The 26350-nt window shown below is 49.3% G+C and overlaps 2 protein-coding genes and 1 pseudogene across 3 annotated transcripts; all 3 read right to left on the bottom strand.

The window, feature by feature from the left end:
• Positions 1–1129: 1129 nt before the first annotated feature.
• Positions 1130–1629, bottom strand: LOC108284381 (annotated as a pseudogene).
• Positions 1630–13918: 12289 nt separating this feature from the next.
• LOC108284380 (40S ribosomal protein S24-like) lies at positions 13919–14476 on the bottom strand. Its single transcript, XM_037728708.1, has one exon. The coding sequence runs from the start codon at positions 14434–14436 to the stop codon at positions 14044–14046; it is 393 nt and encodes a 130-aa protein (XP_037584636.1). The 5' UTR covers positions 14437–14476; the 3' UTR covers positions 13919–14043.
• Positions 14477–19162: 4686 nt separating this feature from the next.
• Positions 19163–24336, bottom strand: CUNH1orf216 (chromosome unknown C1orf216 homolog). Of its 2 annotated transcripts, XM_017501092.2 has the most exons (3): positions 23854–23941; positions 22885–23086; positions 19163–21631 (listed from the first exon to the last, which is right to left on the bottom strand). In XM_017501092.2, the coding sequence occupies exon 3, from the start codon at positions 21624–21626 to the stop codon at positions 20937–20939; it is 690 nt and encodes a 229-aa protein (XP_017356581.1). In that variant the 5' UTR covers positions 21627–21631; positions 22885–23086; positions 23854–23941; the 3' UTR covers positions 19163–20936. The 2 variants fall into 2 exon arrangements, with proteins under 2 accessions (XP_017356581.1, XP_017356580.1); XM_017501091.1 differs by lacking the exon at positions 22885–23086 and having other exon boundaries at positions 23854–24336.
• Positions 24337–26350: the final 2014 nt, after the last annotated feature.

Here is a 26350-nt window from a genome sequence, read left to right as displayed (position 1 = left end):
TTTTTTTTTTTTTTTTTTTTTGAGACGGAGTCTCACACTGTCGCCCAGGCTGGAGTGCAGTGGCAGATCTCAGCTCGCTGCAACCTCTGCCTCCCAGGTTCAAGCAGTTCTCCTGCCTCAGCCTCCTGAGTAGCTGGGATTACAGGCTTGCAACACTACGCCCAGCTAATTTTTGTATTTTTAGTAGAGATGTGGTTTCACCACGTTGGTCAGGCTGATCTCAAACTCCTGACATCGTGATCTGCCCACCTCAGCCTCCCAAAGTGCTGGGATTACAGGCGTGAGCCACTGTGCCCACTATCATGGGTCTTTCATTCTCTGATATTAACAATTTCTTCTTAGTAGATGTAAAGCACTATGGAAATACAGCCTCAAGATTCAGTCTTTTCTATCAGGTTGCTATCCCAAGCCCCTCTTATGATCAGAGTAACTCCATAACCTTACTTCAGAAACTTGTAGTTGGGGACCTTATAACATGACACATAATTTATATTGCAACATAATTATAATATAATAAATAATATGCCTTAGTATTTCATTTCTTTTTGTTGCTAAATAATATTCTATTGTAGACTGTATCACATTTTAAATCCATTTATCATTCGATGGACATTTGGGTCATTTCCATTTAGGTTATTATGAATAATTCTGCTATGACATCGTGTACAAATTTTTGTGTGAATACTGTATATGTTTTTGATTCTTTGAGGTATATATGTACCTAGGTATGGAAACGCTGGGCTGTATGTTTAAATGCTTTAAACGATGGAGGAATTGCCTGATTATCTTCCAAAGCAGTTGCATCATTTTACATTCCCACCAGCCGTTCTGAGGGCTCCAATTTCTCCACATTTCATCCACACTTATTATCTGTTCTTTGGATTATGAACACTTGTGGGTGTGAAGGAATATTTTAGTGTGGTTTGATTTGCATTTTTCTGATGGCTAATGATGTTCACCATTCTTCTGTTTTTGAGACAGAGTCTCCCTCTGTCACCCAGGCTGGCGTGCCGTGGTGCAGCAACAGCTCACTGCAACCTCAAAATCCTGGGCTCGCACAATCCTCCCACTTCGGCCTCCCAAAATTGGGATTACAGGCATGAGCCACTGCGCCCGGCCACTATTACTCTTTTTTTTTTTTTTTTTTTTGACTCCCAAATCTCTTTTACTGGGGGGAATGGACCTCTTGGTGGTCCTCACTGCAGGCCTTGTTCATTGGCACTGCTTTCCGAGTCCTGGGGCTTCTTCACATCGGACAGCTCGGGCGGGCTGGAGAACGGCTCGATGCACAGGGCCTCAAAGGTGTCATCTGGCTGGGGCTTGTGGCCGAGCTGTTTGACTGGTGAAGCCACACTCGCCCAGTGTCTTGCCATCATCCAAGAGTTGATCGTTCTTGCACAGCTGCTGCTCGTCGGGCGGCCTCTTGAGAATGCCCTTGACAATGCGCTTCAACTCGAACACCGTGCTGGACTCCTTGGCGACCGCGAAGATGGTGGTCAGGTGGCACCGGATCATGAGGAACACGTCCAGCGCGTCGGCTGCTTCTGCCCTTGACACGCCCGTGCGGCCGCGCTCCACCCGGTTCCCGGCAGCCAGCCGGCGGCCCGGCCTGACCCACCCCCTACTCATTTTTAATCCAAACCAGTTTTTGTTGTGTGTGTGTGTGTTTTTTTTTTGTTTTTTTTTTTTAACAAATAAGGTTGAAATGTTCCCATTATAAAAGTAATTATTGCATATTATTCTATATTTTGAGGAAAAAAAACCCAAAGATTTAAAAAATTTAAGCCACACCCAAATAGCACCATCTAGAGCTAACTACTAGAAACATTTCCGTGGATTTCCTTCTAATGTTTTTTTTTTCCTATCCTCTCTAGGATATGGTTGAGGTCATGTGACATTTGCAATTTTGCTTCTGGCTTTTTCACTTCATGTAATAAAATAGGAATTCTCCAACCTTTTCCTGAACGTTACTTGATGTAACATTTTCTTTCGCCCTTCCCTTACGAATGGATGCTTGGTTATGTCTAAGTGCATTTAATATTGTGAATAATGCAGTAACTTGGTGCTTTGATATTATTGCTCTTTAATGTCTGTGTTCCATTTGTCCAATAAGGCTCAGATCTCTTGTTGTTGTTGTTGTTTTGAGTCGGAGTTTTGCTTTCATGGTCAGGCTGTAGTGCAGTGGCATGATCTTGGCTCACTGCAACCTCTGCCTCCCAAGTTCAAGTGATTCTCCTGCCTCAGCCTCCCTGCGTAGCTGGGATTACAGGCGCCCACCACCACACCCAGCTAATTTTTTGTATTTTTAGTAGAGACAGGGTTTCCTATGTTGGCCAAGCTGGTCTCAAACTCCTGACCTCAGGTGATCCACCCACCTCAGCCTCCCAAAACGCTGGAATTACAGATGTGAGCCACCGCGCCTGGCCAGGATCAGATCTTTGAAGAATCTGTCTTTTCTTCCCTTTCCATCCACCTACATCCTTCTGGGACAGTCCTCAGTCCAAAGCAGACTCATTTAAGTCCTTATTATGGCCCTGTCCTGAGCACTTGACGAATAGTAAAGCATTTAATCTTCACAACTTCCCTGTGAAGTAGGGTAATATTATAATCATCCCTTTTGTTCAAGGTCATCAGCTAGTAATGATGCAGAGGCAGAATTTATTTTTCTTTTCTTTCTTTCTTTTTTTTTTTTTTTTTTTTTTTNTTTGAGACAGAGTCTTCCTCTGTCATCCAGGCTGGAGTGCAGTGGCATGAACTTAGCTCACCGCAACCTCCACCTCCCAGGTTCGAGCAATTCTCCTACCTCAGCCTCCTGAGCAGCCGGGACTATAGGCTTGCACCACCACGCTCGGCTAATTTTTTATATTTTTAGTAGAGATGGGGTTTCACCATCTTAGTCAGGCTGGTCTTGAACTCCTGACCTCATGATCCACCTGCTTTGGCCTCACAGTGAGCCACTGCGCCCAGCCAAGAATTTGAATTCTGGTAGCCTGGATCCAGAGTCTGAACACTGAACCACCAGTCATCTTGCTTTCCTGTCATGGTAGTGGTGGAGATAATTAAAAATGACACAGTCAACTGTCCCAGCTCTGTGAATGGATTGGTCCCACGTTCAAAATTTGGCACCTAACCTTCATCTTTCATTTGAAAATGGATAAGGGAAGTGATATGTTTTGGCTGTGTCCCCACCCAAATCTCATCTTGAACTCCCGTGTTGTGAGAGAGACCTGGTGGGAGGTAACTGAATCACGGGGGCAGGCCTTTTCCCGTGCTGTCCTCATGATAGTGAATAAGTCTCACAAGATCTGATGGTTTTATGAGGGGGAGTTTCCCTGCACAAGCTCTCTCTGCCCACTGTCATCCATGTAAGAAGTGACTTGTTCCTCCTTGCCTTCTGCCATGACTGTGAGGCCTCCCCAGCCATGTGGAACTGTAAGTTCATTAAACCTCTTTCTTTTGTAAATTGCCCAGTCTCTGGTATGTCTTTATCAGCCACATGAAAACAAACTAATATACGACATGAAGAGGGAGGGTCAGAAAAGATGGGGGTACAGGGAAAGTGATCCAGCTCTAACCCACAGGATTGGAGCTTCCAACTGTCCCAGCCTTACACAGTCCTCTTTCCCCACACAGCACCAGAGAGTTCTCTCTCAAATGCAAATCTGATCCTGTCACTTTCCTTCCTGCTTAAGGCTCTCTGTCACACTCAGGATAAAATCCCCAAACCCATAACTGGCATGCAAGGTCCTCTCTGGCCCAGTCTCTCTCTTCTCCTGGCCTGACTTCTCTCTGCCTTGGTTCTTTCAGGTCCTGCAAACCCCACCACTCTGTTTCATTCCTATACCTGTTGGATCCTGGCCTGGAGAGCTTTTCCCTACCTTGCCCCTGCTCACTGTCCTTTGGCCCTGCTCTTCCTAAGTCTTTGTTTTAAAACTTCTGTTGGCCAGGCACGGTGTCTCATACCTGTAATCCCAGCACTTTGGGTGGCAGAGGGGGGTGGATCACGAGGTCAGAAGATCAAGACCATCTTGGCCAACATGGTGAAACCTCATCTCTACTAAAAAAAAAAAAAAATCTGGGCCTGGTGGCACGCACATGTAGTCCTATTCAGGAGGCTGAGGCAGGAGAGTCACTTGAGGTGGGGAGGCAGAGGTTGCAGTGAGCCAAGATCACACCACTGCACTCCAGTCTGGGGACAGAGCAAGACTCCATCTAAAAAAAAAATAATAAATACAAAAATTAGCCAGACATGGCAGCGTGCACCTGTAGCCCCAAATACTCAGGAGGCTGAAGCAGGAGAATTGCTGGAACGGGAGGTAGAGGCTGTAGTGAGCCGAGATCGCACTCCAGCCTGGGTGACAGAGCGAGACCCCATCTGAAAAATATAAATAAATACAAATAAATAAACACTCCTGTCTTCTATCTAGAAAGCCTTCCTCAAAGCCCTTGAATGGATTGTGTTACTTGGTTAAACACATACCTTTCTCTTGACATGAATTACATTTTGCAATTGCTTTTCATAAAAAAAAAAAAATTTTATTATGGAAAAATTCAGACATAGGAAAAAAAGAAGAGTATTCTAATCACCCAACTTCAACAATTATCAACCCACAGCCAATCTGGTTTCACCTAACCCCCCATCTACTTCCCTCCTCCTGTTTTATTTTTAAACAATAAAACAGATTGTTTTATTTAATTTGTAAATGTTTTTATTTAGCAAGTTTCCCTAAAAGATAAGGACTTCTAAAATCATAGTTACAATTTCGTTATCATGCTTTTAAAAGGCCAATTATACTTGTTTTCTTCTTTTTCAACTTTTTATTTTGAAAAATTTCAAACTTACAGAAAAGTTGCAAGAATAATTCAACCGCCTTAAACCTCTCACCTAATTCACTTATTGTTAACATTTTGCCACATTTGTTCTCCAAACTATCTGAGACTAAGTCGCAAATGTTATGATCTTTTACCCCCAAACATTTCCACAAATATTTCCCCAAAACAAGGAAATTCTTCTATATAACCAAAATACAGTGATCACATTCAGGATATTTAAAGTCAATACAATAAATATCTACAATACAATCCATATTCAAATTTGCCATATGTCCCAATGATGTCCTTTACAACAGGGGTCTCCAATAGCTGGGTCACGGACTGTATAGGTCAGTGACTGGTTAGGAACCAGGCGGCACAGCAGGAGGTGAGTGGCTGAGAGCCAGCATTACCGCCTGAGCTCTGCCTCCCGTCAGACCAGCAGCAGCCTTGGATTCTCCTAGCGGTACGAGCCCTATTGTGAACTGCACAGGCAAAGGAACTAGGTTGTGTGCTCCTTAAGAGAAAGTCATGCCTGATCTTGAGGTAGAACAGTTCATCCCAAAACCATATCCCTCCCCCAGTCCATTGAAAAAATTGTCGTCTGCAAATCCAGTCCCTGGTGCCAAAAAGGTTGGGAACCACAGTTTCACATAATTTTTTTTCTCTTTTTGAGACAGGGTCTTACTCTGTCACCCAGGCTGGAGTGCAATGGTGTGATCATAGCTCACTGAAGCCTCTACCTCCCAGGCTCAAGTGATCCTCCCAGCTCAGCCTCCGTAGCTGGGACTACAGGCACGTGCTACTACATTCTGGCTAATTTTATTATTTATTTATTTTATTTTTTTTTTTTGGTAGAGATAGTCTTGCTATGTTGCCAGGGCTGGTCTCAAACTCCTGGGCTCAAGCGATCCTAACTGCCTTGGTCTCCCAAAGTGCTGGGATTACAGGTGTGAGCCACCGCGCCTGGCTCCTTCACGGAAATTTTTTTCCAATCCTCCAGTATCCAATCCAGAATCACGCATTGCATTTAGTTTTCTCCTCTGTCTCTCTCTCTCTCTCGCTCACTCACTCTCTCTCTCTCTATCTCTCTCTTTTTCTCTCTCTTTTTGAAACAGGATCTTGCTCTGTTACCTGGACTAAAGTACTAGGCTTAAGTATCCTCCACTTCAGCCTCCTAAGTAGCTGGGACTACAGGAGCGAGCACTAGGCCTGGCTAATTTTTTTTTTTTTTTTTTTTGAGATGGAGTCTTGCTGTCACCTAGGCTGGAGTGCAATGGTGTGAACTCGGCTCACTGCAACCTCCACCTCTTGGGTTCAAGTGATTCTTCTGCCTCAGCCTCCCAAGTAGCTGGGACTGTAGGTGCACACCACCACGCGTGGCTAATTTTTGTATTTTTAGTATGGTTTCACCATATTGGTCTGGCTGGTCTCAAACTCCTCAGCCTCCCAAAGTGCTGGAATTACAGGCATGAGCCAGTGCACCTGGTCTATTTTTATTTTTGTAGAGATAAGATCTTGCCGTGTTGCCTAAGCTGGTCTTGAAACCCTGGCTTCAAGTGATCCTGCCGCCTCAGCCTCTCAAAGTGTTGTGATTACAGGCGTGAGCTACCATGCGCCGCCTCCTGTCTCTTTAGTACCCTTTAATCTGGAACAGTTCATTCCTCTTTTATGGCATTGATATTTCTGAAGAGCACCTGCCAGCTGTTTTGTAATCTGACCCTGAATTTCGGTTTGCCTGATGGTTTCCTCTCGGTTCTGGATTCCTCAGGTCACGCATCATGGACAGGAGTGGTACCTAGGGGTGTCCTCAGGGCTGCATCAGGAGGCAGATATCCATTGCCTCATCGTGATGAAGCTGATTGCTTAAGATGTCCTATAATTGCTTTTTAAAATTCAAGTAATGTGGGGCTTTTTTCTGCTAGACTGTGAGCTTGATGAGGGCAGAAGTCATGTCTGTTCTCTCCAGCTTTGCAAGTTAAAACTGTAAAATCGAACCTACAAATGCATGTGCTGGCTAATGCCTCTCCCTTTATTCAGCCTCACAGCAGCCCCAGGAAGGACTAATTGAGATCTCAGATGAGGAAAAGGAGGCTCAGAAAGGGGCAGGCTCTGTAACAGTGCTATTTTCCCAAACTCTTCCTGCCTGAGCTGTTCATCCTCAACAGCACCCCCTCCCACCTCTCCCCACAAAGTAATGGTTTCAATGGAAACAGAAATTCCCAGAAAGAAGGAAAGCAAAGCGCAGTAGCTGTCCAGAGCCTAGGGGCTGGGGGAGAGGGGTGGGAGGCCCTATTTGCATTTTTCCCATTAACAAGCTGGAGTTGGCGCTAGCTTGCCTGGGGAGATCATTTGAGAGGAAAATCTTTGCATATTTTATTTAAAAGCACGCTGCGTTAAGCGGGTAATAATGCAGAGTGTGGCGATTAGGTGAGGCTTGCAGGGGGCAGGGGTGGCGTCCTTTTCTTCCCTCCATTAACCCACACCCAAAACTCCCTTCAATTCTGGGAACCAGCCTCCCTAAAGGAACAGCCCTTTGGCCTCAGAGGTTGGTTGAGACTCTAGCCTCAGTAATTCCACTCTTTCTTACTAAGGGAGCGGGAGACGTAGGAGGTGCTACCCTGGGCAGGAAGAAGGACAGCAGGAGGTAGGACAATAGAAAAAGGACCAGTGTCCAAAGCTGAGACTCCAACCCTGTGGTTCTAAGTGGTAGGGGTGGCCATGTCAGGAAGTGTGGGGAGATGCTACCCCTATAGGTGGCTTTTTTAACATGTGAAAGAGATGTTTAGTTGTCTCAATAATTGAGTAGGCAGTGCTATCAGTATTTCCTGTCTAGGGGACAGGGATGGTAACTGGGACCTTCCATTGCCCAGGACAGGCTCACTCAGAGAATCATCCAAATGCCAAAGGCACTCCCACTGGGCCAACCCTTCCTGTACAAGTGCAGGTGTGCACACACACACACACACGCACACGAACACGCGCGCGCACACACACACACACACGCACAAAACAGACCTTTCCTTTAAGCCCTGCCATTCTGTGTTAGCACAGACAAGAGTCCTGGATGGTCAAATAGTTGAATAAGCAGAGTCTTTGCTTCATCACAAGCTGTTGAGTTTGTGCAATTCTTTTGTCCTCTCTGAGTCTCTGTTTCCAAATTTATAAAATAGATACATCGGCTGGGTGTGGTGGTGCATGGCTGTAATCCCAGTGCTTTGGAAGGCCCAGGCAGAAGGATTGCTTGAGCCCAGGAGTTTGAGACCAGCCTGGGCAACATGGAGAAACCTCGTCTCTACAAAAAAAAAAAAATACAAAAATTAGCTGGTGTGGTGGGGCACACCTGTGGTCCCAGATACTTGGGAGGCCTAGGTGGGAGGATCACTTGAAGCCAGGAGATTGGTCCCAGGCTGGGGTGGGAGGATTGCTTGAGCCGAGGAGGTTGAGTCTTCAGTGAGCTGTGATGGTGCCACTGCACTCCAGCCTAGGTGACAAAGTGAGACTCTGTCTCAAAAATAAATAAATAAATAAATAAATATAAAATAAAATAGACATGTCAATGCCTACCTCTCAGAATAGCCTCTAGACAACAATGGAATAAGAGAGGGAAAGGGGTTTATAAACTGCAAAACTGGAGCACACATAGGGGGTGTTTTAGAATGGGGAGCAGAGCCTTAGGCTGCTGGTTTAGTAAGGGGCTCCTGAAGGTAGCCGTCCTCTGTGAGAAGTTTACAAGGCCATGGTGACCCTAACCATTCTTGCCTCACTGGGTAAGGGGCTCATAGTCACAAGGTCAGCTTCCACAGTTAATGCTGCTTGATCTTGGCTACAACTTCTCCACTGAAAAACGGGGTTGCACCTACTTTATACCAAAAAACAGAAATGAAATTAACTTGGAAAATGTTAAATATTATGAAGAGACAAAGTACTAGAAAACTTTATGAGGTAATTTGTCATTTCCAGGTGAACCTGAAGAATCTCCCATTCTCCTCCCGCTGCCTGTCTTCTGTTAGGTGGTTGCATATTCACTCTGACTTCTCCATCCCAAAATGCGTATGTGCATGAGCGCACACACAGACTCGCAGGCTAGAAAATCCCATTAGTAATTAGGTAGTATCGGAGTGTCTCACAACAAAGAAGTTTTATGGCCGACCGCAGTAGCTCACACCTGGAATCCCAGCATTTTGGGTTGACCAGTCTGGCCAACATGGCAAAACCCCATCTCTACTAAAAATACAAAATTCCATCTCTACTAAAAATACAGAAATTAGCCAGGCGTGCCTGTAATCCCAGCTACTCGAGAGTCTGAAGCACGAGAATCGCTTGAACCAGGGAGGCAGAGGTTGCAATGAGCCGAGATTACGCCACTGCATACCAGCCTGGGTGATAGAGATTCTGCCTCAAAAAAAAAAAAGAAGAGAAAAGAAAAGAAAAAAATTAAATAAATAAAATAATAAAATAAGTTTCATTATGGAGGTCAACACAGTGATTGTACCTAAGGCATGCAGGGAGCGGGAGCATTAAGGAAGTCACTTCAGAAGGATCTGCTCCTATCTGGATGAGCATGGGGGTAGGAATGACTTCAAGGTTAGGGTGGTTTGTGAGTCCTGGAAAGCTGTATGAGGATTTCACAAACTCCAGGCACAGGAAGCAGAAAAGGTAGCAGCTTCTAGTTATTCTGGGGGGATGTGGAAACACAGAGTAGTGTGTCTGTTCCCCTGAAATGGAACCCACCTAAAGTAACTTCAGTTTACTCACGTGTAAAATAGGACAATGGAGAAATCGCCTCATAGGGTGGTTGTGAGGGTGAGATGGAAGGCTCTGACACATGCTGTCAGTTTTTATCTTCTGCTGTATCCTTTAGATGCGCCTGTCTCCACCTCATTCCCATCCGCTTCTCTGTTCTCAGTTCCCACTCCCTTCGCATCTTCCTCCCATCCTGTCCTAGAGCATTTAGGAATGCTAACAGTGGCTTTTGGGAAATAAAAGAGGGAATCTGGAGGCAGGACCTCCTGTGGAAAATATTGTCAATTTTGTTAACATAAGCAGCTTTTACTTTTAGATTATTAATAATCACAAATAATGAAGATGATCATTTCTGTGTCCTTCATCAAAATTAGTTTCAAAACAGCACAAAAGGGCCAGGCACAGTGGCTCACACCTGTAATCCCAGCACTTTGGGAGGCCAAGGTAATAGGATCCCTTGAGACCAGGAGTTCAAGACCAGCCTAGGCAACAAAGCGAGACTCTCATCTCTACATTTAAAAAAAAAAAAACATTAGCTGGGTGTGTGGCACCTGCCCGTAGTCCCAGCTACCAAGGAGACTGAGGCAGGAGGATCACCTGAGCCCAGGGTTCAAGACTGCCGTCAGCTATGATTGCAGCAGTGCCTTCCAGCCTGGGCAACAGAGTGAGACCCTGTCTTAAACAAACAAGATCCAAAAGTGCACAAAAGTTTGATTCATTGTGAACACAAAAGGGCAATTTTTAAAAGAAAAATATTTGCTCCTACAAAGACTGAAAAAAAATCAAGACAAAATAACAAAAAACAACATATTTGGTAGTAAAATAGTTTGCAATTTACAAAGCAATTTCAAGAGCATTATTTATTTAATACTCACATTGCTTCTGTAAAGTAGATGATACTTGCTTTCATTACCCCCTGCTTTTCAGTGTGTGCGTGCCTGTGACAGAGTCTCATTCTGTCGTCCAGACATGAGCACAGTGCTGAAATCTCGGTTCTTTGCAACCTCCATCTCCTGAGTTCAAGTGATTCTCCTGCCTTAGCCTCCCAAGTAGGTGGGATTACAGGCCTGCGCCACCACTCCTGGCTAATTTTTGTATTTTTAGTAGACATTGGGTTTCACCAAGTTGGCCAAGTTGGTCTCAAACTCCTGACCTCAAGTGATCGCCCGCTTCAGTCTCCCAAAGGGCTGAGATTACAAGCTTGAGCCACTGCGCCACGCCACGAAGGCTCTTAAGGAAGGCTTTTGTGAATTTTTGAAAGACCAGACCCTGGGGAAGACTGGGCCAGCGGGGATGCAGGAAGCAGTAGGCAAACTGGAGCCCCTGGAGAGCCTTGGAAAGATCTTAAACTGGAGGAGGGATGGGGCCATATTTGCCTTTCAGAAGCCCACTCGATAGTACTGTGTCCCGTGGTTGGGAGGAGGTCAGACAGGAACCGATCCAGTTGTCCAGATGAGATTCGGCGGTGGCCTGAGCCAAGAGGGCACGAAAGAGGTCTGGGAGGCAGATGGGACAGGGCTTAGCCCTTGACTGGCAGGGAGTGAGTGAGGTGGGAGGGCCTGAGACCCGCCCCACTCCAGGTGATGAGCAGACTGAGCAGGTGGGGAGAATACCAGCTCTTGCCTACATGGGAAGCCGGAGGTGCTTGCGGGTGACTTGGTGGAGCCCTCCCGGTGGCGGGAGGATGTGCTGCAGTTGGGGCAGAAGGCAAAGCCCCTCCTGGAGACAGAGGTTTGGGAGCCCCGAGAGTGAGAACTGAGGCCTCGGGGTAGACGAGATCCCAGGAGTGTGGAGGGAAGCGGTCCCACGACAGCCCGGGGAGGCATCAAAGTCTAGGGAGCCGTCCTCGCCCTGAGCTCTGTCACTGAATGTTGGGGGCCGGTGCTAACTCGCACCGCTCACGTACACACCCACAAACCCAGTCCCATCACCAGGTTCCCACCGCCACTGCTCTACCCGCTGCAGCCCTCTCCTCCGTGGCCCCACCCCGCCCTGCAGACCCGGGTTAATCCTCCCCTCCCCGCTTTGTGCGCCCCAGCGCCGGAGGCCAAAGCCCAGGGCGGCGCGGGCACTGGCGGCAGCTGAGGTGGAGGGGCAGGGGCGGCGGGGGAGGAGACACAAAAGGGGGAGGGGCCCGGGCTGCAGCTGCCCGGGACCCGCGGGGACAAAGGGCCTGCTGGCGGGCCGGCCCCAGCCGTTTTCATGCTTGTTGGGATTAGGGGCAGGAAAGGGCGCTCGGGACGGTGCGGATCAACAGTGGGTGCGGGGCGGCGCGTGGGGCGAGCTCGGCCCCGCCCGCCCCGCTTTGTGCGCAGCCCCCGGCTCGAGCCACTTGAGGCGCCGCGGGGCTCCGGGGAGGCCGCCCCTTTGTCTGCGCCTTTCGGGGACGAGCCCCGCCCGGGGAACGTCGAGCACCAGCTGAGCGCCGCGCTCCCGCCCACTCCCACTTCCCCGGCGCGGAGGCCTGGAGCCCCCTCCTGGGGCGAGGTCGCAGTCCCTCGCCACGCCCCGACCCCCTCGGACGGTTCGCATCCCACGGCCCGAGCCCACTTTCATCCCCGGTGAGGGGGCCCTCGGGGGACCCAGCCCTCCCCCAGCTGCGACATCTGAGACCTTAGTAGGATGCACACCCCCTTTCTCCCGCGCCACCCCCTTCCCCGCCTGCCAGTCTGCACCCGGCGAATCTCTTCTCAAATCCACGGGAGATAAATGAGAATGGAGCGATTAGGGAATCGACCGGTTCAGAGCCTACGGGTTTGGGGGCAGGAGCAGGGCTGGGGAGGAGGGGGGATCTGGGCGAGGTTAAGGTTCGGCTGGAGAGGCTCACTGGCCTGGAGAGGAGGTGCAGACGCATTTCTGGCAGTCTGGTGCCAGGGCTGGGGCGCGGAACCCTCCCCAGGCTGGGGCCAGTCATTTCTGCCAGGGGTGGGGAGGCGGAGGGAGCATGTATGTGGGTCTGTGTCCTCGACTGTGAATTTGTGAGTGTGAACGAGCCATGGTGCATGTGTATGTATGTGAACGGGTGTGGGGGCTGGTGCCTGAGCCTCTGCAGGTGCCTGGTGGGCGAGCACGTATACCAGTGTGGATGATGTCTGGCTCAGATCCCAGAACATCCCCATCTCAGGCTCCTCTTCTCACCACCTGCATCCTTTAAACTCCTGGGCCTGGGATTTCAGGCCCTTTAGCAATGCTTTTTAATATAGAGCACAAGTGCTCCATGGAATCTCCTCCCTCTGAGGGCCATGTTGTCCTCTCCTAGTCAGGTAGATAAAAACAATGAACATTTGTGGACCACTTCCTAGGAGCCAGGCAGGCTCAGGTCTAAGCCCTTAACATCTGTTAACTCATCTATTAACTGACGTAACCCTGTAAAAGAAGTCCACCATTGCTCCCATTCTACAGTTGAGAAAAGTGAGGCACAACTAATAAGTGGAGGATCCAAGACACCTGGGTCCACTCTGCACTAGAAATCACTGTCCTCTGTTGCCTGCACGTCTACTGGTTCTCCAGGCTCCTCTTCCTCCAGGAAACCTTCCTTCACCGGGCCCTTACAGATCTTGCCTCTCTCCTGTTCCTGTCACCTATTCATGCTGTGAGTAGGAGCAAACCTACTACACTGGGTTTTGGGTGAGGCTTGAAGGCAGTAAGAGGCGGGTAGACAGGTCACAGGCTGCCACCAGGGGGCATTCAGTCTCCTTAGAGATAGCCATTATACAGAACCCTAAGAAGCCAGACACTCCACTGGGGAGCCGGTCTATGATATTCTGGAGCCGCCTTCTGCAATACCCTAACGCTTTACCCTTTCTCAGTTCCAAGTTCATTTCCTGCCTCCCTGCACTCAGGCTTTCACCCCATCCACTCTGATCATACTTGATGGGGCTGATCTAGTGGGTGTCCCTGGAGAGCAAGCAAGTTCTCAATGGACCCAGCCTCACAGGCGTCTCTGCTAATCCCTTCCATGCTTTCAGTCCTGTGCCTGCAGCCTGCTCAGGCCTCTGCTGTGGGCTCTGCTCTAATCTCATCCCTATGTCTCCTACTAAGCAAAACTCCTCCTGTAGCACCCAAAACCTGGATTAGACTTCCTTTCTCCTGGTCATGGGATTTTATTCTGGTGACAGAGGTCAAGGGGTGGAGGTGGCTGACTGGCCAAACCCCTACCAAGTGCGTGAGCCCTTCCCACTCTCCTCCCTATCTCAGGAACTAAGGAATCCCCACCCCAATGACTTTAAGACCACCCCCATGTATAGAAGTCCCTGGCTGAAAACTAGACAGCCAGTTCTGCATTCCCCTCTCCTAGGTTCAGAGTGGCTTGTGCATTAGGCTTTTGGGTTTTTTTGTCGGCAGGGCACTGAGACGGGTCTTTTTTTTTTTTTTTTTTTCACACGAAAGTTTTAGTTTATTAAGCTTCTAGTGAAAAATCCACAACGGCCATAGATAACATCATTGCAGCACCTTTACTCCTTCGGCTGTGATCCAATCTCCAGCTCACTTTTTGCCAGCGCCAACATTGGCCTTTGCAGTCCCCCTGACTTTCTTCATTCTGTTCTTGCGTTCCTTTCGTTGCTTTCTTGAGGTCTTTTTCTTCTCATACAGGCCATGTCTTGCAAGTCTATGTTTGGGTTCATTTTTCTTTGCATAATCCAGGGAATCATAAATCATGCCAAAGCCAGTTGTCTTGCCACCACCAAAATGAGTTCTGAATCCAAATACAAAGATGCCATCCGGTGTGGTCTTGTACATTTTGGCTAGTTTTTCCCGAATTTCTGTCTTAGGCACTGTTGCATTCCCGGGGTGAAGGACATCAATGACCATTTGTTTCCTCTGAAGCAGTCGGTTGGTCATGAACTTTCTAGTGCGGATAGTTACTGTGTCGTTCATGATGGCGGCCTATCCTTACACAGCCGGGGAGGAAAAAAGCACTGAGACGGGTCTTGCTCTCTCACTTAGGCTTCATTGCAGTGGTGGGATCATAGCTCACTGCAACTTCAAATTCCTGGGCTGAAGTGATCCTCCTGCCTCAGGCTCCCGAGTGGCTAGGACTACAGGCATGTGCCACCATGACCGGCTAATTTTTTTTCCCTTTTTTTTTTAGGGATGGAGTCTCAAACTCTTGGCTCAACCTATCCTCCTGCCTCAGCCTCCCAAAGTGTTGGGATTACAGGCATGAGCCACTGTGCCCAGACTGCATTAGGCTTTTGGATGCAAGTCCCATCTACCTGTGCACGCCACAGCTGCTCAAAGATAGGGGCAGGCTCCTCGGGGCCTCACGCAGGGGAGGCACACAATCTTAATGCATACAGAGCATCTTCATGTCCATTTTCTCATTCAGCCCTTACAGTTGCCACAGGTGAGGAAACTAAGTCTAAAGAGTGTAGGCCAGGGCCGGGCGCGGTGGCTCACGCCTGTAATCCCAGCACTTTGGGAGACCTAGGTGGGCAGATCACAAGGTCAGGAGTTCAAGACTAGCCTGGCCAATATGGTGAAAACCTGTCTCTACTAAAAATACAAAAATTAACCTGGTATGGTGGCACTTGCCTGTAGTCCCAGCTACTCAGGAGGCTGAGGCAGGAGAATCGCTTGAACCTGGGAGGTGGAAGTTGTGGTAAGCCAAGATCGTGCCGTTGCACTCCAGCCTGGGTGACAGAGCAAGACTCCATCTCAAAAAAAAAAGAGAGTGTAGCCCAGGTCTGCCCAAAGGAGGTATTGCAGTTGTCTCAGCACTTCTCCTGGTCTGGCCTCTTGGTGAGTGGGCCTGATGAAGAATGACTTTTTTTTTTTTTTTTTTTTTTTTTTGAGATAGAGTCTTGCTCTGTTGCTCAGGCTGCAGTGCAATGGTGCCATCTCAGCTCACTGCAACCTCAGCCTCCTGGATTCAAGCGATTTTCCTGCCTCAGCCTCCTGAGTAGCTGGGACTACAGGCATGCACCACCACGCCCAGCTAATTTTTTTGTATTGTTAGAAGAGACAGGTTTTCACCATGTTAGCCAGGATGGTCTTGATCTCCTGACCTCATGATCCGCCTGCCTAGGCCTCCCAAAGTGCTGGGATTACAGGCATGAGCCACCATGCCTGGCCAAGGAGAACCACAATTCTTGGCTGAACCAATTCAGCCACTGGAGTCCTGCTTTCGTTTCCCTGCCCCAAACTGCCATCCTGGCTGTGGCACCATTCTTGCCAATCTCCTTCCCAAACCCATCACCCTGCAGGGGCTAGGCCTGTCCCTGACCCTCAGTGACGAGCAGGGGTCCTGTAAACATACAATTCACCACACATTCCCTTGGTCTCACCTTCATCTTTTTCTCAGCTCAGAGAGATCTTTTATGGAAAGGAATTTAGGCAGCTTTCTTTTTTTTTCTTTTTTTTTTGAGACGGAGTTTCGCTCTTGTTACCCAGGCTGGAGTGCAATGGCGTGATCTCGGCTCACCGCAACCTCCGCCTCCTGGGTTCAGGCAATTCTCCTGCCTCAGCCTCCTGAGTAGCTGGGATTATAGGCACGTGCCACCATGCCCAGCTAATTTTTTGTATTTTTAGTAGAGATGGGGTTTCATCATGTTGACCAGGATGGTCTCGATCTCTTGACCTCGTGATTCACCCGCCTTGGCCTCCCAAAGTGCTGGGATTACAGGCGTGAGCCACCGCGCCCGGCTTTTTCTTTTTTTTTGAGACAGAGTCTCACTCTATCACCCAGGCTGGAGTGTGGTGGCGCGATCTTGGCTCACTGCAACCTCTGCCTCCCTGGTTTAGGCAATTCTCTGCCTCAGCCTCCTGAGTAGCTGGGATTACAGGCATGTGCCACCATGCCCTGGTAATTTTTTGTATTTTTAGTAGAGGTGGAGTTTCAGCATCTTGGCCAGGCTGGTCTTGAACTCCTGATCTTGTGATCCACCTGCCTTGGCCTCCCAAAGTGCTGTGATTACAGGCATGAGCCACAGACTTATTTTTAAAAAGCCCCCTCCCCCTTTAAAGATGACTTTCAAATTTTAGATTCAGCCAGGCATGGTGGCTCACACCTGTAATCCCAGCATGTTGGGAGGCTGAGGCAGATCACTTGAGGCCAGGAGTTCGAGATTAGCCTGGCCAACATGGTGAAACCTCATCTCTACTAAAAATATAAAAAAATTAGCCCGGCACAGTGGTGCACACCTGTAATCCCAGCTACTCAGGAGGCTGAGGCACAAGAATTGCTTGCACCCAGGAGGCGGAGGTTGCAGTGAGCCAAGATTATACCACTGCACTCCAGCCTAGGCAACAGAGCCAGATTCTGTTTCAAAAAAAAAAAAAATTGTTTTAGATTAAAATTTCTTATGAAAATATGTTTTTCTATGAAAAAGTTGTATGTACCATAAAAGCGTGATTTATAATCATAATTCTCATTAATGTAATTTACTATGTGCCAGGTACAGTTTTAAGTCTTCTATATATTACACATTTATTTAATTCTTGCAGAAACCCTGCAAGTAGTTATTACTATTGTTCCCATTTTAAGATGAGGAAACTAAAGCACAGGAAAGTTCATTGACTTGCCCAAGGTCACGGAAACATAAAACAAGGGGGACAAGGTCCAAATCCAGGGTGTCTGGCTTCAGGGTCTCTGTCCTTCATCAGTTGTGCTCAGAAGAGCCCTTACACATTTAGAAAAGGGGCTCCTGGCCAGCTCGGTGGCTCATGTCTGTAATCCCAGCACTTTGTGAGGCTGAGGTAGGCAGATTGCCTGAGCTCAGGAGTTTGAGACCAGCCTGGGCAACATGGCGAAAACCTGTCTCTACTAAAAATACAAAAAAATTAGCCAAGCATGGTGATGGGTGCCTGTAGTCCCAGCTACTCGGGAGGCTGAGGTAGGTGAATCAATTGAACCCGGGAGGTAAAGATTGCAGTGAGCCAAGATCACACCACTGCACTCTAGCCTGGGTGACAGAGTGAGGTTCTGTCTCCAAAAAAAAAAAAAATTTTAAAAAAGGAAAAGAAAAAGAAAAGGGCTCTACTCCTTATAAAAATTCACCCTCTTATGCCTTCAGAGCATAAGCTTGACAGACGTCTCATTGTCAGAAATCGCCATTCAAATTTAGCCTTAGCCCTTTGCCCGGACATCTCTTAGTAAGTGGAATTTGTTAAAACTGGTTCAATACTATTTAAGTGTCAAGTATGGAAATGACAAGAATTATTAACTGTTTCAGTGACAAGTATACTTTGTGAGGTTTAAAATAAATATGTTGGCCAGGCACAGTGGCTCACACCTGTAATCCCAGCACTTTGGGAGGCTCAGGTGGGAGGACGGCTTGAAGCCAGGAGTTTGAGACCAGCCTGGGCAATATAGCAAGAAGCCATCACTACAAAAAACCTTAAGAATTAGCTGGGTGTGTAGTGCATGCCTGCTGTCTCAGCTACTCAGAGGCAGAGGTGGGAGTATCACTTGAGCCCAGGAGTTCAAGGCTACAGTGAGCTATGATCGCACCACTACGCTCTAGCTTGGGCAACAGAGCGAGACCCTGTCTCCAAAAATAATAAATCAAATAAAAAGAAAATACAGGCTGGGTGCAGTGGCTCACGCCTGTAATAATCCCAGTACTTTGGGAGGCCGAGCAGGTGGATCACAAGGTCAGGCGTTCAAGACCAGCCTGGCCAATATGGTGAAACTCCATCTCTACTAAAAATACAAAAAATAGCCAGGCGTGGTGGCGCACACCTGTAATTCCAGCTACTCGGGAGGCTGAGGCAGGAGAATCTCTTGAACCTGGGAGGCGAAGGCTGCAGTGAGCTGAGATTGCGCCACCACACTCCAGCCTGGGTGACAGAGCAAGGCTGTGTTTCAAAAAAAAGAAAAAATGCAGTATTTCAGATTTGTGAATTTTGATGTCCCTGGGGGTCCTGGAACCAATCCCCTCAGATACCAAAGATGACTATATATTATAACTACATGTGTGTCAAAACCACCTAAGGACCTAAACTCAGTCTTTCATAGTCAGAGTGCCCTTCAGGGAAATGATGATGCCAGCGTAGTTTTTTGTTTTGTTTTTTTGAGGTAGAGTTTCACTCTTGTTGCCCAGGCTGGAGTGCAATGGCTCAATCTCTGCTCACGGTAACCTCCACCTCCTGGGTTCAAGTGATTCTCCTGTCTCAGCCTACTGAGTGGCTGGGATTACAGGTGCCTGCCACCACACCTGGCTAATTTTTGTATTTTTAGTAGAGATGGGGTTTCACCATGTTGGCCAGGCTGGTCTTGAACTCCCAACCTCAGGTGATCCACCTGTCTGAGCCTCCAAAAGTGCTGGGACTACACTGCGCATGGCCCAGCGTACAGTTGAGTATGTGAAAGTATGTATGGTATGTGTCCCTCACAATTCACTTAGGCCCAAAGGTGACATGGGACAAGGACAATCCTAATGGGGCCCTCAGGGTTGAGGCCGTCTCCCCTGTCACACTGGGAGGTCCCTGAGAGACTTCCCCACCCCAGCGGGTCATCAGGCATAGCAGTCTACATTCTCCAGTGCCTTCCCCCAAAACCACCCCCCAGCTCCTCATCCAGGACCCTACTGAAAAGGGGAGCTCAGATGGTGTGGAAGAGACCACCAGACAGCAGGTCGAAGAAAAACACATACTCAATAAATTTAATTCTCTGCCCAGTTTATTCATTCTGGGTTGGTCCAAAGGCTGGGTTTACACACTCGATATGCAAGAGCTACAGACAAAAAGTCTTCAGGGCCCACCCCTCACCGCTGCTCCCTGGACCTTTCGCCCACCCACCTATCACGGACAAAACTCTTTAGAGATAGACAGGAAGAGCTCTCCCACTTTGCCGACAGGGAGACTGAGGGCCAGAGGCTGCATCAGTGACTTCCATGCCACTGTTCACTCGTCAGTGTCCCCTCTTCATACCACTGCTCACCCACCAGGATCCTGCATTCTCTTGGCTCCCAGGAACAAAGCAGAGAGCTCAGCTACCTGATGCGTTGATTCTAAGACTCACCCACTCTGTAACTCCTGCAGCCCACCAATCCCTGTCTGAAGGGCCATGCAGTGAAAGAAGGGGTTAAAACTCAGCGTCCTAAGCATTTCCAGAGGTTTAGGTTGACACCGTCCCCTTCCTGTCCCAGAAAGCCAACCTCTGGCTCATCTTGAGCGTCCGACTTCAGAGAAATGGACCAAACCAATTCGACATCCAATGCTGCTAAAGCCAGAGAGGCACAGCAAGGTAGAGGCACAGACAGGGAAGTGATATTTTCCTCATCAGCCTTGGAACATCGTGCCTGTTACTTGCAAACTTATACACATACATTGCTTTTCATCAGAAGCTTAAATCAACAGGGTTTGCCACAGCTCCTTTCCCAGTGGAGAGGTGGTTTGTTTGGGAACTAGTATTTTAGAATTCCCATTCTCCTGTTCTTCACAGGGTTCCACTATTACCATCTCCCTTGTCCCCATCTCCCATGTGCCCAAAGGCAGAGTTCAAGAGGGACAGTCCCCTATGTCCTTCTCTGTCCCCAACACCACCATCATCTCCATCACTAGTCCCAGTTCCCCTTCCTGACACCAGTTCTCTGCCCACTGCCTGACAAAATTGCAGCCAAAATGCCATGGCAGGCCAGAGTAGCCACTAAACCTCCTACAGCAAAGCCAACATCAGGGAAAATAGCCATAGCTCAGCAAGTCTGGGTTTAGTGAGGGAAAAGGAGAGGAGAGGTGGCCTGTAAATCCCAGGAGAACGGATCAGCCACAACCCTCAGATAAATGACAGCATGCTAGCCCTCTGTCTAGTGGATCCAGTGGAGAAGAAAGGCTGGGGTAGACCACGAGGGACACAAAGTGTGGATGGACACTCCACGGGTACCGCTGGATATATATTTGCACACACTTGCTCATGAGTCTGCCTGCAAACACACATGCTCCTTATACTTCCCATGCCTGCGCCCCCACCCATGCACGCCTGCGCCCCCACCCATGCACCCCTGCACACGAGGGCTCCCTCCCGTACACCCAACAAAAGCCTGCACGCTCAAACCCACTCATACACACACACATATTCTGCATATACATCCTCACTCATGTGCACATACACATACTGCTGGGTACCTGTCTACACACACATATACAGATTTCTTCATTCTTCTTACATACTACACACACATATGTTCAGTGTTACACACTTACATGTAGGTCTGCAGATAAGTTAGCTTGTGTGTACACATGTACACACAGCACTTAAGCTCATTTATACATGCTTATTCACACATGCCTACACACACTTGCCTACATGTTAGCACGTTCACACTCATGCCTACCTGCAATCATGCCAGCAAATAATTATGTACTTACTAGGGCACAACCTCGCACATGCCTGCAAATATACACACATACCCTTGCACATTTGTGGAGGCACACCCTTAGCCCTGGTCCTGGGGCCTGGATGGTGCTGCCCTCTGCTGGAGACAGCGAATAAGCTCCTTCCGGTTGTCTAGGATGGTGTCGAAGCTCTCCTGCAGTCGGGCCTGCTGATCAATCAACTGATGCTGCAGGCCCCGGATCCACTGCAGCAGTGCCAGGCGACGGTACATCACCAAGTGCACGTGGTGCTTTTCCTTCTCCTGCTCTTTGTAGCGCTCCTGAGCTTGCAAGTGCTGCACAGCCTGGGCCACTGAGGGCAGAAGGGGATCAGGAGGGCCAGGGCCTCTCAGAGTCCCACAGGCAGGCTCAGGACTGCTGCTAGGGCTGTCGATGCTCAGGGAACTGCTGGCATAGCCGTTGTCCTCCAGAGGGGAGCAGACTGTGCCAGCACCACCCATCTTCTCAGGTTCAGCCCCGGGAATCTCTGCCCCCTCTGGGGGGCTACGCACCCCTTCCTCAGGGGACCCAGGGGCCTGGAAGGCCTGGTTGTCAGAGGGCGACTCAGAGGAGCTCCTCATCAGGATCGGTTCCACTCTGCCTGGCATCCCATGCCAATTCTCATTAGCATCCTTGGCACTTGCCATGAAGTTGGAGTTGCTGTCTGGTTGGAGCTCGGGCTGACATACTCCAGGAGGCGGGTCCCCCAGGAATTGCCCCCCCTCAGGTAGCCCTGGCTGGATGGCGAACATCTGGTCTGTAAAGGGAAAGCAGGAGACTGAGTCACAGTAGGACAGGGTGGAGTGCCTGAAGTCAGGGCAACTTAGCTGCAGGGACGAGGCTGCGAGCAAGAGCCTGGCCACTCCCTGTCAGGCCCTTTCTTGCCTCTGGTAGCACTTCCCTTTGTGGTTTTCATCCTCCCTGTTCATCCATTTACCTGTTCATTCTCTGCCTCCTGCAGAGGGTTTTTCCTCAGCCTCAGAGCCAGGCTGTCTTCTCGTTTTGTGCATTTCTCTCCAGATGACCTCATTCTCTGCTGTGGCTTCAAGGACCATCATATGCTGATGACTCTCAGATCTGTCTTCAGCCCAGATCTAACTGTTATCCAACTCTGCAACCAACCATAAGCTCCTCAAATTCTTTTTAACCAGTCTGAGTGCAGTGGCTCACCTGAGGTCAAGAGTTGAAGACCAGCCTGGCCAAAATGGCAAAACATCATTTCTACCAAAAATACAAAAATTAGCCAGGCGTGGTGGCAGGTGCCTGTAATCCCAGCCACTTGGGAGGCTGAGGCAGGAGAATCGCTTGAACCCAGGAGGCACAGATTACAGTGAGCTGAGATTGCACCACTGCACTCCAGCCTGTGTGAGGGCAAGACTCCGTCCCCTGCCTCCTCCCCAAAAATTCCACATAACCAAACTCTCCTTCTCCAGTATCCTCAGAAAAATGGCTCTGCCCTCCATCCAGAAGGCTGGGAGCTTCCTGCGCTCCTCACTCTCCTTCCTTCTCCCATCTCATTGACAACCACATTCTGACCATTCTTCCTCTTCCAGGCCATTTCTGACTTGGATTATTGCCACAGCGTTTTCACTGATCTCTCTGCTTCCAGTTAAAAATGTAAATTTGACTTGTCACCGCTCCAAGTGCCCTCTCTGAACTCCTGCTAAACCTCTACGTGGCCTACAAGGCCCTGTTTGATCTGGCCCCTGCTCGCCCCTCCACACCTGCCTCTTACCACTCTGCCCCTCCCATCATAGCAAACCGCCCAGAGATTTCAAAACACAGCACTGTTCTTCTTACACTATTCCTCTGGCCTTCAATATCCTCTCCCCTCAAAGCTCCTCCCTTCACCCGGCAAATTCCTTTTTTGTACTTCAAAGCTCAGCTGTAATATCCCCATGTCTCCATGTCCCCATGTCTATGAAGCTGTCTTGATACTGCCCCAATATTACATAAACAAGCATGGTTACTTATGCCTTCCTCTGGATCCCCATTGCCCTGGGTACACACTGTCTCATCCAGCTTTGTGTCTGTCCCTGGCATACATGATGGACGATCAGCGAATGTTTATTCAACTGGCATTTTTGCTTTGTTGTAATGATCTTGTAATAGCAGTTTATAATCTGGTTTGGACCTCCTCTATATATCCTGCGTTACATTCTCCAGAGCCAGCATAGAGCTCGGAACCAGGCTATCTGCATATAGGCACTTGCTGAGTGAAGGAATGGAAGAAGAGACTGCAGTGAATTTCCATACTCAGTAAGCTACTGCCGACTCCCCAGGGCTGGAAGAGCTGGGTTGTGGAAGAGCAGGGTTCGGTTCCCTCTCTGCTCCAGGGAGCCGGGCCTCCCCCAGTGACAAGTTTTTCTTCTGAGCCTGCCCCCTTCCCTCCCAATGCCCCTGGAACAAGGCCACTATCTTGTGTCCCTGTCCCTAGCTTGCGCCATCCTGATGCCCTGGAGGGAAGGCATGTCACACCACTCTTCTCTCCCGGGTAACCAGCTTCTAACCAAAATTAGGGTTTGAATTGGCAAAGGGATTCTACTGACCAAACAGCACTGGGATTAGAACAATTGACGAGCATGAAGGGAAAGGATACTATAAATGGAGCTGGTACTGGGAGGCGCTCCATAGGTAGCAGGGACCCTCCCCTCCTCCAGCAATGGGCAGAAGTCCTGGGGAGAAGGGTGTGGGAACAGTTCCTTTGTTATCACCCTTTAGGCAAGGCTTGTGGGAAGATGCCTAGAGATCTCCCCTCACCCTAATGCTTTCTTTTTTCCCATACTTGGATGAAAGCCGGGATGGGGTGGAGGTGGCGCTAGGGATCACAAGGTTCTTACAGATAGTAAAATGGGAACCCCGACACCCCAGGAGACAGAGCCCAACCTTCCCTAGTCTCCGCGAAGAGGCAGCTGTGACTCCCCGCTTCCCGCGGCTGGGCCCCAAGCCCTCCCCCTCCGGCCCCAGACTCGGACTCACGGCCTAGAGGCGCCGGCTCCGGCGCGTCTGGCTCTGGCTCCACCCGGCCCCGGCGATGTCCAGTCCCTGGGCTGGGGGTTCCTCGGCCTGGGCGTCTCCGCGGTCCAGGCGTGGGTGCAGGGCTCCAGGGCAGCGCGCCCAGCCCCAGGCGGGGACTGCGGAATCGGGCGGCGTCTGCGCGGCGGGGCGGGGCGGCCGGGCCCACGTGGGCCGGTTCGGTTTTCCCCGGAGCCGCGCGCCTGGCCCCTGCGCCGGAACTGCCTCGCCGCTGCGCGGGGCCGCCTTGACCCAGGCCTCCCAGGTCCGGTGCTCGCTCCTACTGGCATTCGCTGGGCCCTCCCGATCAGTTCGCCTCACTGCAGACAGCGTGCGATTTTCAGGTGAAATCTGATTAGTCACCACCTTCTGGCCTTAGACCCCTCAACGGCTTTCCCACTGCCGGGATATCCCCTAATGCGGCAGCCGCGGGGCTCTGCGCTTCCTGCCCTCTGTCTGCCTCTCCCGCCTCGTCCTCTGCTGTCCCTCTCCGCGCTACCCTCCAGCACGCCCCTTTCCGCTCTTCCCCCTCTCCACTTACTCCTTTTTCAGATCTCTTCTCAGAAAAATCTGACTCCCTAGACCACATTCGTTTCCCCTTTCATGTCAGGGCACGTTCCTTTCCTTCATAGCATTTATCACAATTTGGAATTATATATTCTTTTTTGTGTTTATTGACTAAAGTCACTTAGTGAAAACTATGTTTTAAGAGAAGACAGAAGAGGCCGAGCACGGTGGCTTACGCCTGAAATCCCAGCACTTTGGAAGGCTGAGGCCGGCGGATCACTTGAGCTCAGGATTTCGAGACCAGCCTGGCCAACATGGTGAAGCCTCGTCTCTACTAAAAACACAGAAACTAACTGGACGTGGTGGTGGGCGCCTGTAATCCCAACTACTCAGGAGGCTGAGGCAGGAGAATCGCTTGAACCTGGTAGGTGAGGGTTGCAATAAGCCAAGATTGCACCACTGCACTCCAGCCTGGGAGACAGGCTCAAAAAAAAAAAAAAAAAAAAAAGAGAGAGAGAAAGAAAGATCTGGCCTAGGACAGGACCCAGAGCTGATGTCCTGTCCTGGGACGGGCGCTGTCCACAGGACACAAAGCCCATCCATGACACCTGGACAGTGGGCACCTGTGCTTTTACCCAGGTAAGGAGGAACAACGTGATAAGAAAGGGTCCTGGGTTCCAAACTCCAGTATATTCTTCTCAGAGGTCCACTCTACTGAAGCTTGACCCCCCTCACTCTTTTGCATCCTGGGGAAATTTGAAGCTAAAGACTCTGTTTGCAATTAAAGAGAACAGAGTAGAGTAATTGCTGACCCTAATAGATGAGGTATCCTCTTCCAGTTTCAACTTGATTCCAAGTCACCATTCTGCAACCTAGAGACTAACTGGCAAATTAAATCACACCAAGAAATCCTATATGCAAAAACAGGGGAAATGGAAAAGAAATGTTTATGACAACTATTTTAAGAGGGAAAAAGAAATAAGAAGGAGAAGGCAGAAGTAATTCAGACTTTGCACACTCCTCTAGCTAAGAAAATACAAGTGGAGACCTCAGCCCCATTTCTATATCAGATCCTGTGGCCTAAGTCTTTTCCCTTCCTTTATTCACTGCAGGTTCTCCTGGCCTTCAGCCTGGGGTGACCCAACCCAGGCTGGAGTGCAGTGGTGCGATCTCGGCTCACTGCAACCTCTGCTTCCCAGGTTCAAGTGATTCTTTTGCCTCAGCCTCCAGAGTAGCTGGGACTACAGGTGCGTGTCACCCACCCAGCTAATTTTTGTATTTTTAGTAGAGATGGGGGTTTCACCATGTTGGCCAGGCTGGTCTTGAACTCCTGACCTTGTGATCCACCCATCTCAGCTTCCCAAAGTGCTGGGATTACAGGTGTGTGCCACCGTGCCTGGCCGATGCTATCACCTTCTGACCTGCAATACCCAGAATCTCAGAGACAGGAAGAAAACTCTTAGTCCTTAGGTACAATCATATAAGGTACCACTTCTACCTTTTCCTATGCATTCTGGCCACAAAGGACAAAGCATTATATACATCGATTTAAAGCCTATATTGGGCCTGGCATGGTGACTCACACCTGTAATCCCAGCACTTTGGGAGGCCAAAGCAGGCAGATCACATACAGCTGGGAATTTGAGACCAGCCTGGCCAACATGGTGAAACCCCATTTCAAAAATACAAAAATTAGCCAGGCCGGGTGGTTCATGTCTGTAATCCCAACTATTCAGGAGGCTGAAGCAGGAGAATCACTTGAACCCAGGAGGTAGGGTTTGGACTGAGCTGAGATCGCACCACTGCACTCCAGCCTGGGTGATAGAGTGAGACTCTATCTCAAAAAAATAAAAAATAAAAAATAAATGAAGCCTATATCATGCTCTGCAGCACAGCACCCCAGCCTGGAATAGCTGAGTCATCAATTCCATTGTTCTAAAAATCTAGTTATTCC

Source organism: Cebus imitator, unplaced genomic scaffold (assembly GCF_001604975.1).
Source record: "Cebus imitator isolate Cc_AM_T3 unplaced genomic scaffold, Cebus_imitator-1.0 Scaffold277, whole genome shotgun sequence".
NCBI classification, from domain to species: domain Eukaryota; kingdom Metazoa; phylum Chordata; class Mammalia; order Primates; family Cebidae; genus Cebus; species Cebus imitator.
The sequence above is the reverse complement of the archived record's forward strand: the minus strand, read 5'-3'. Positions and strand labels throughout refer to the sequence as shown.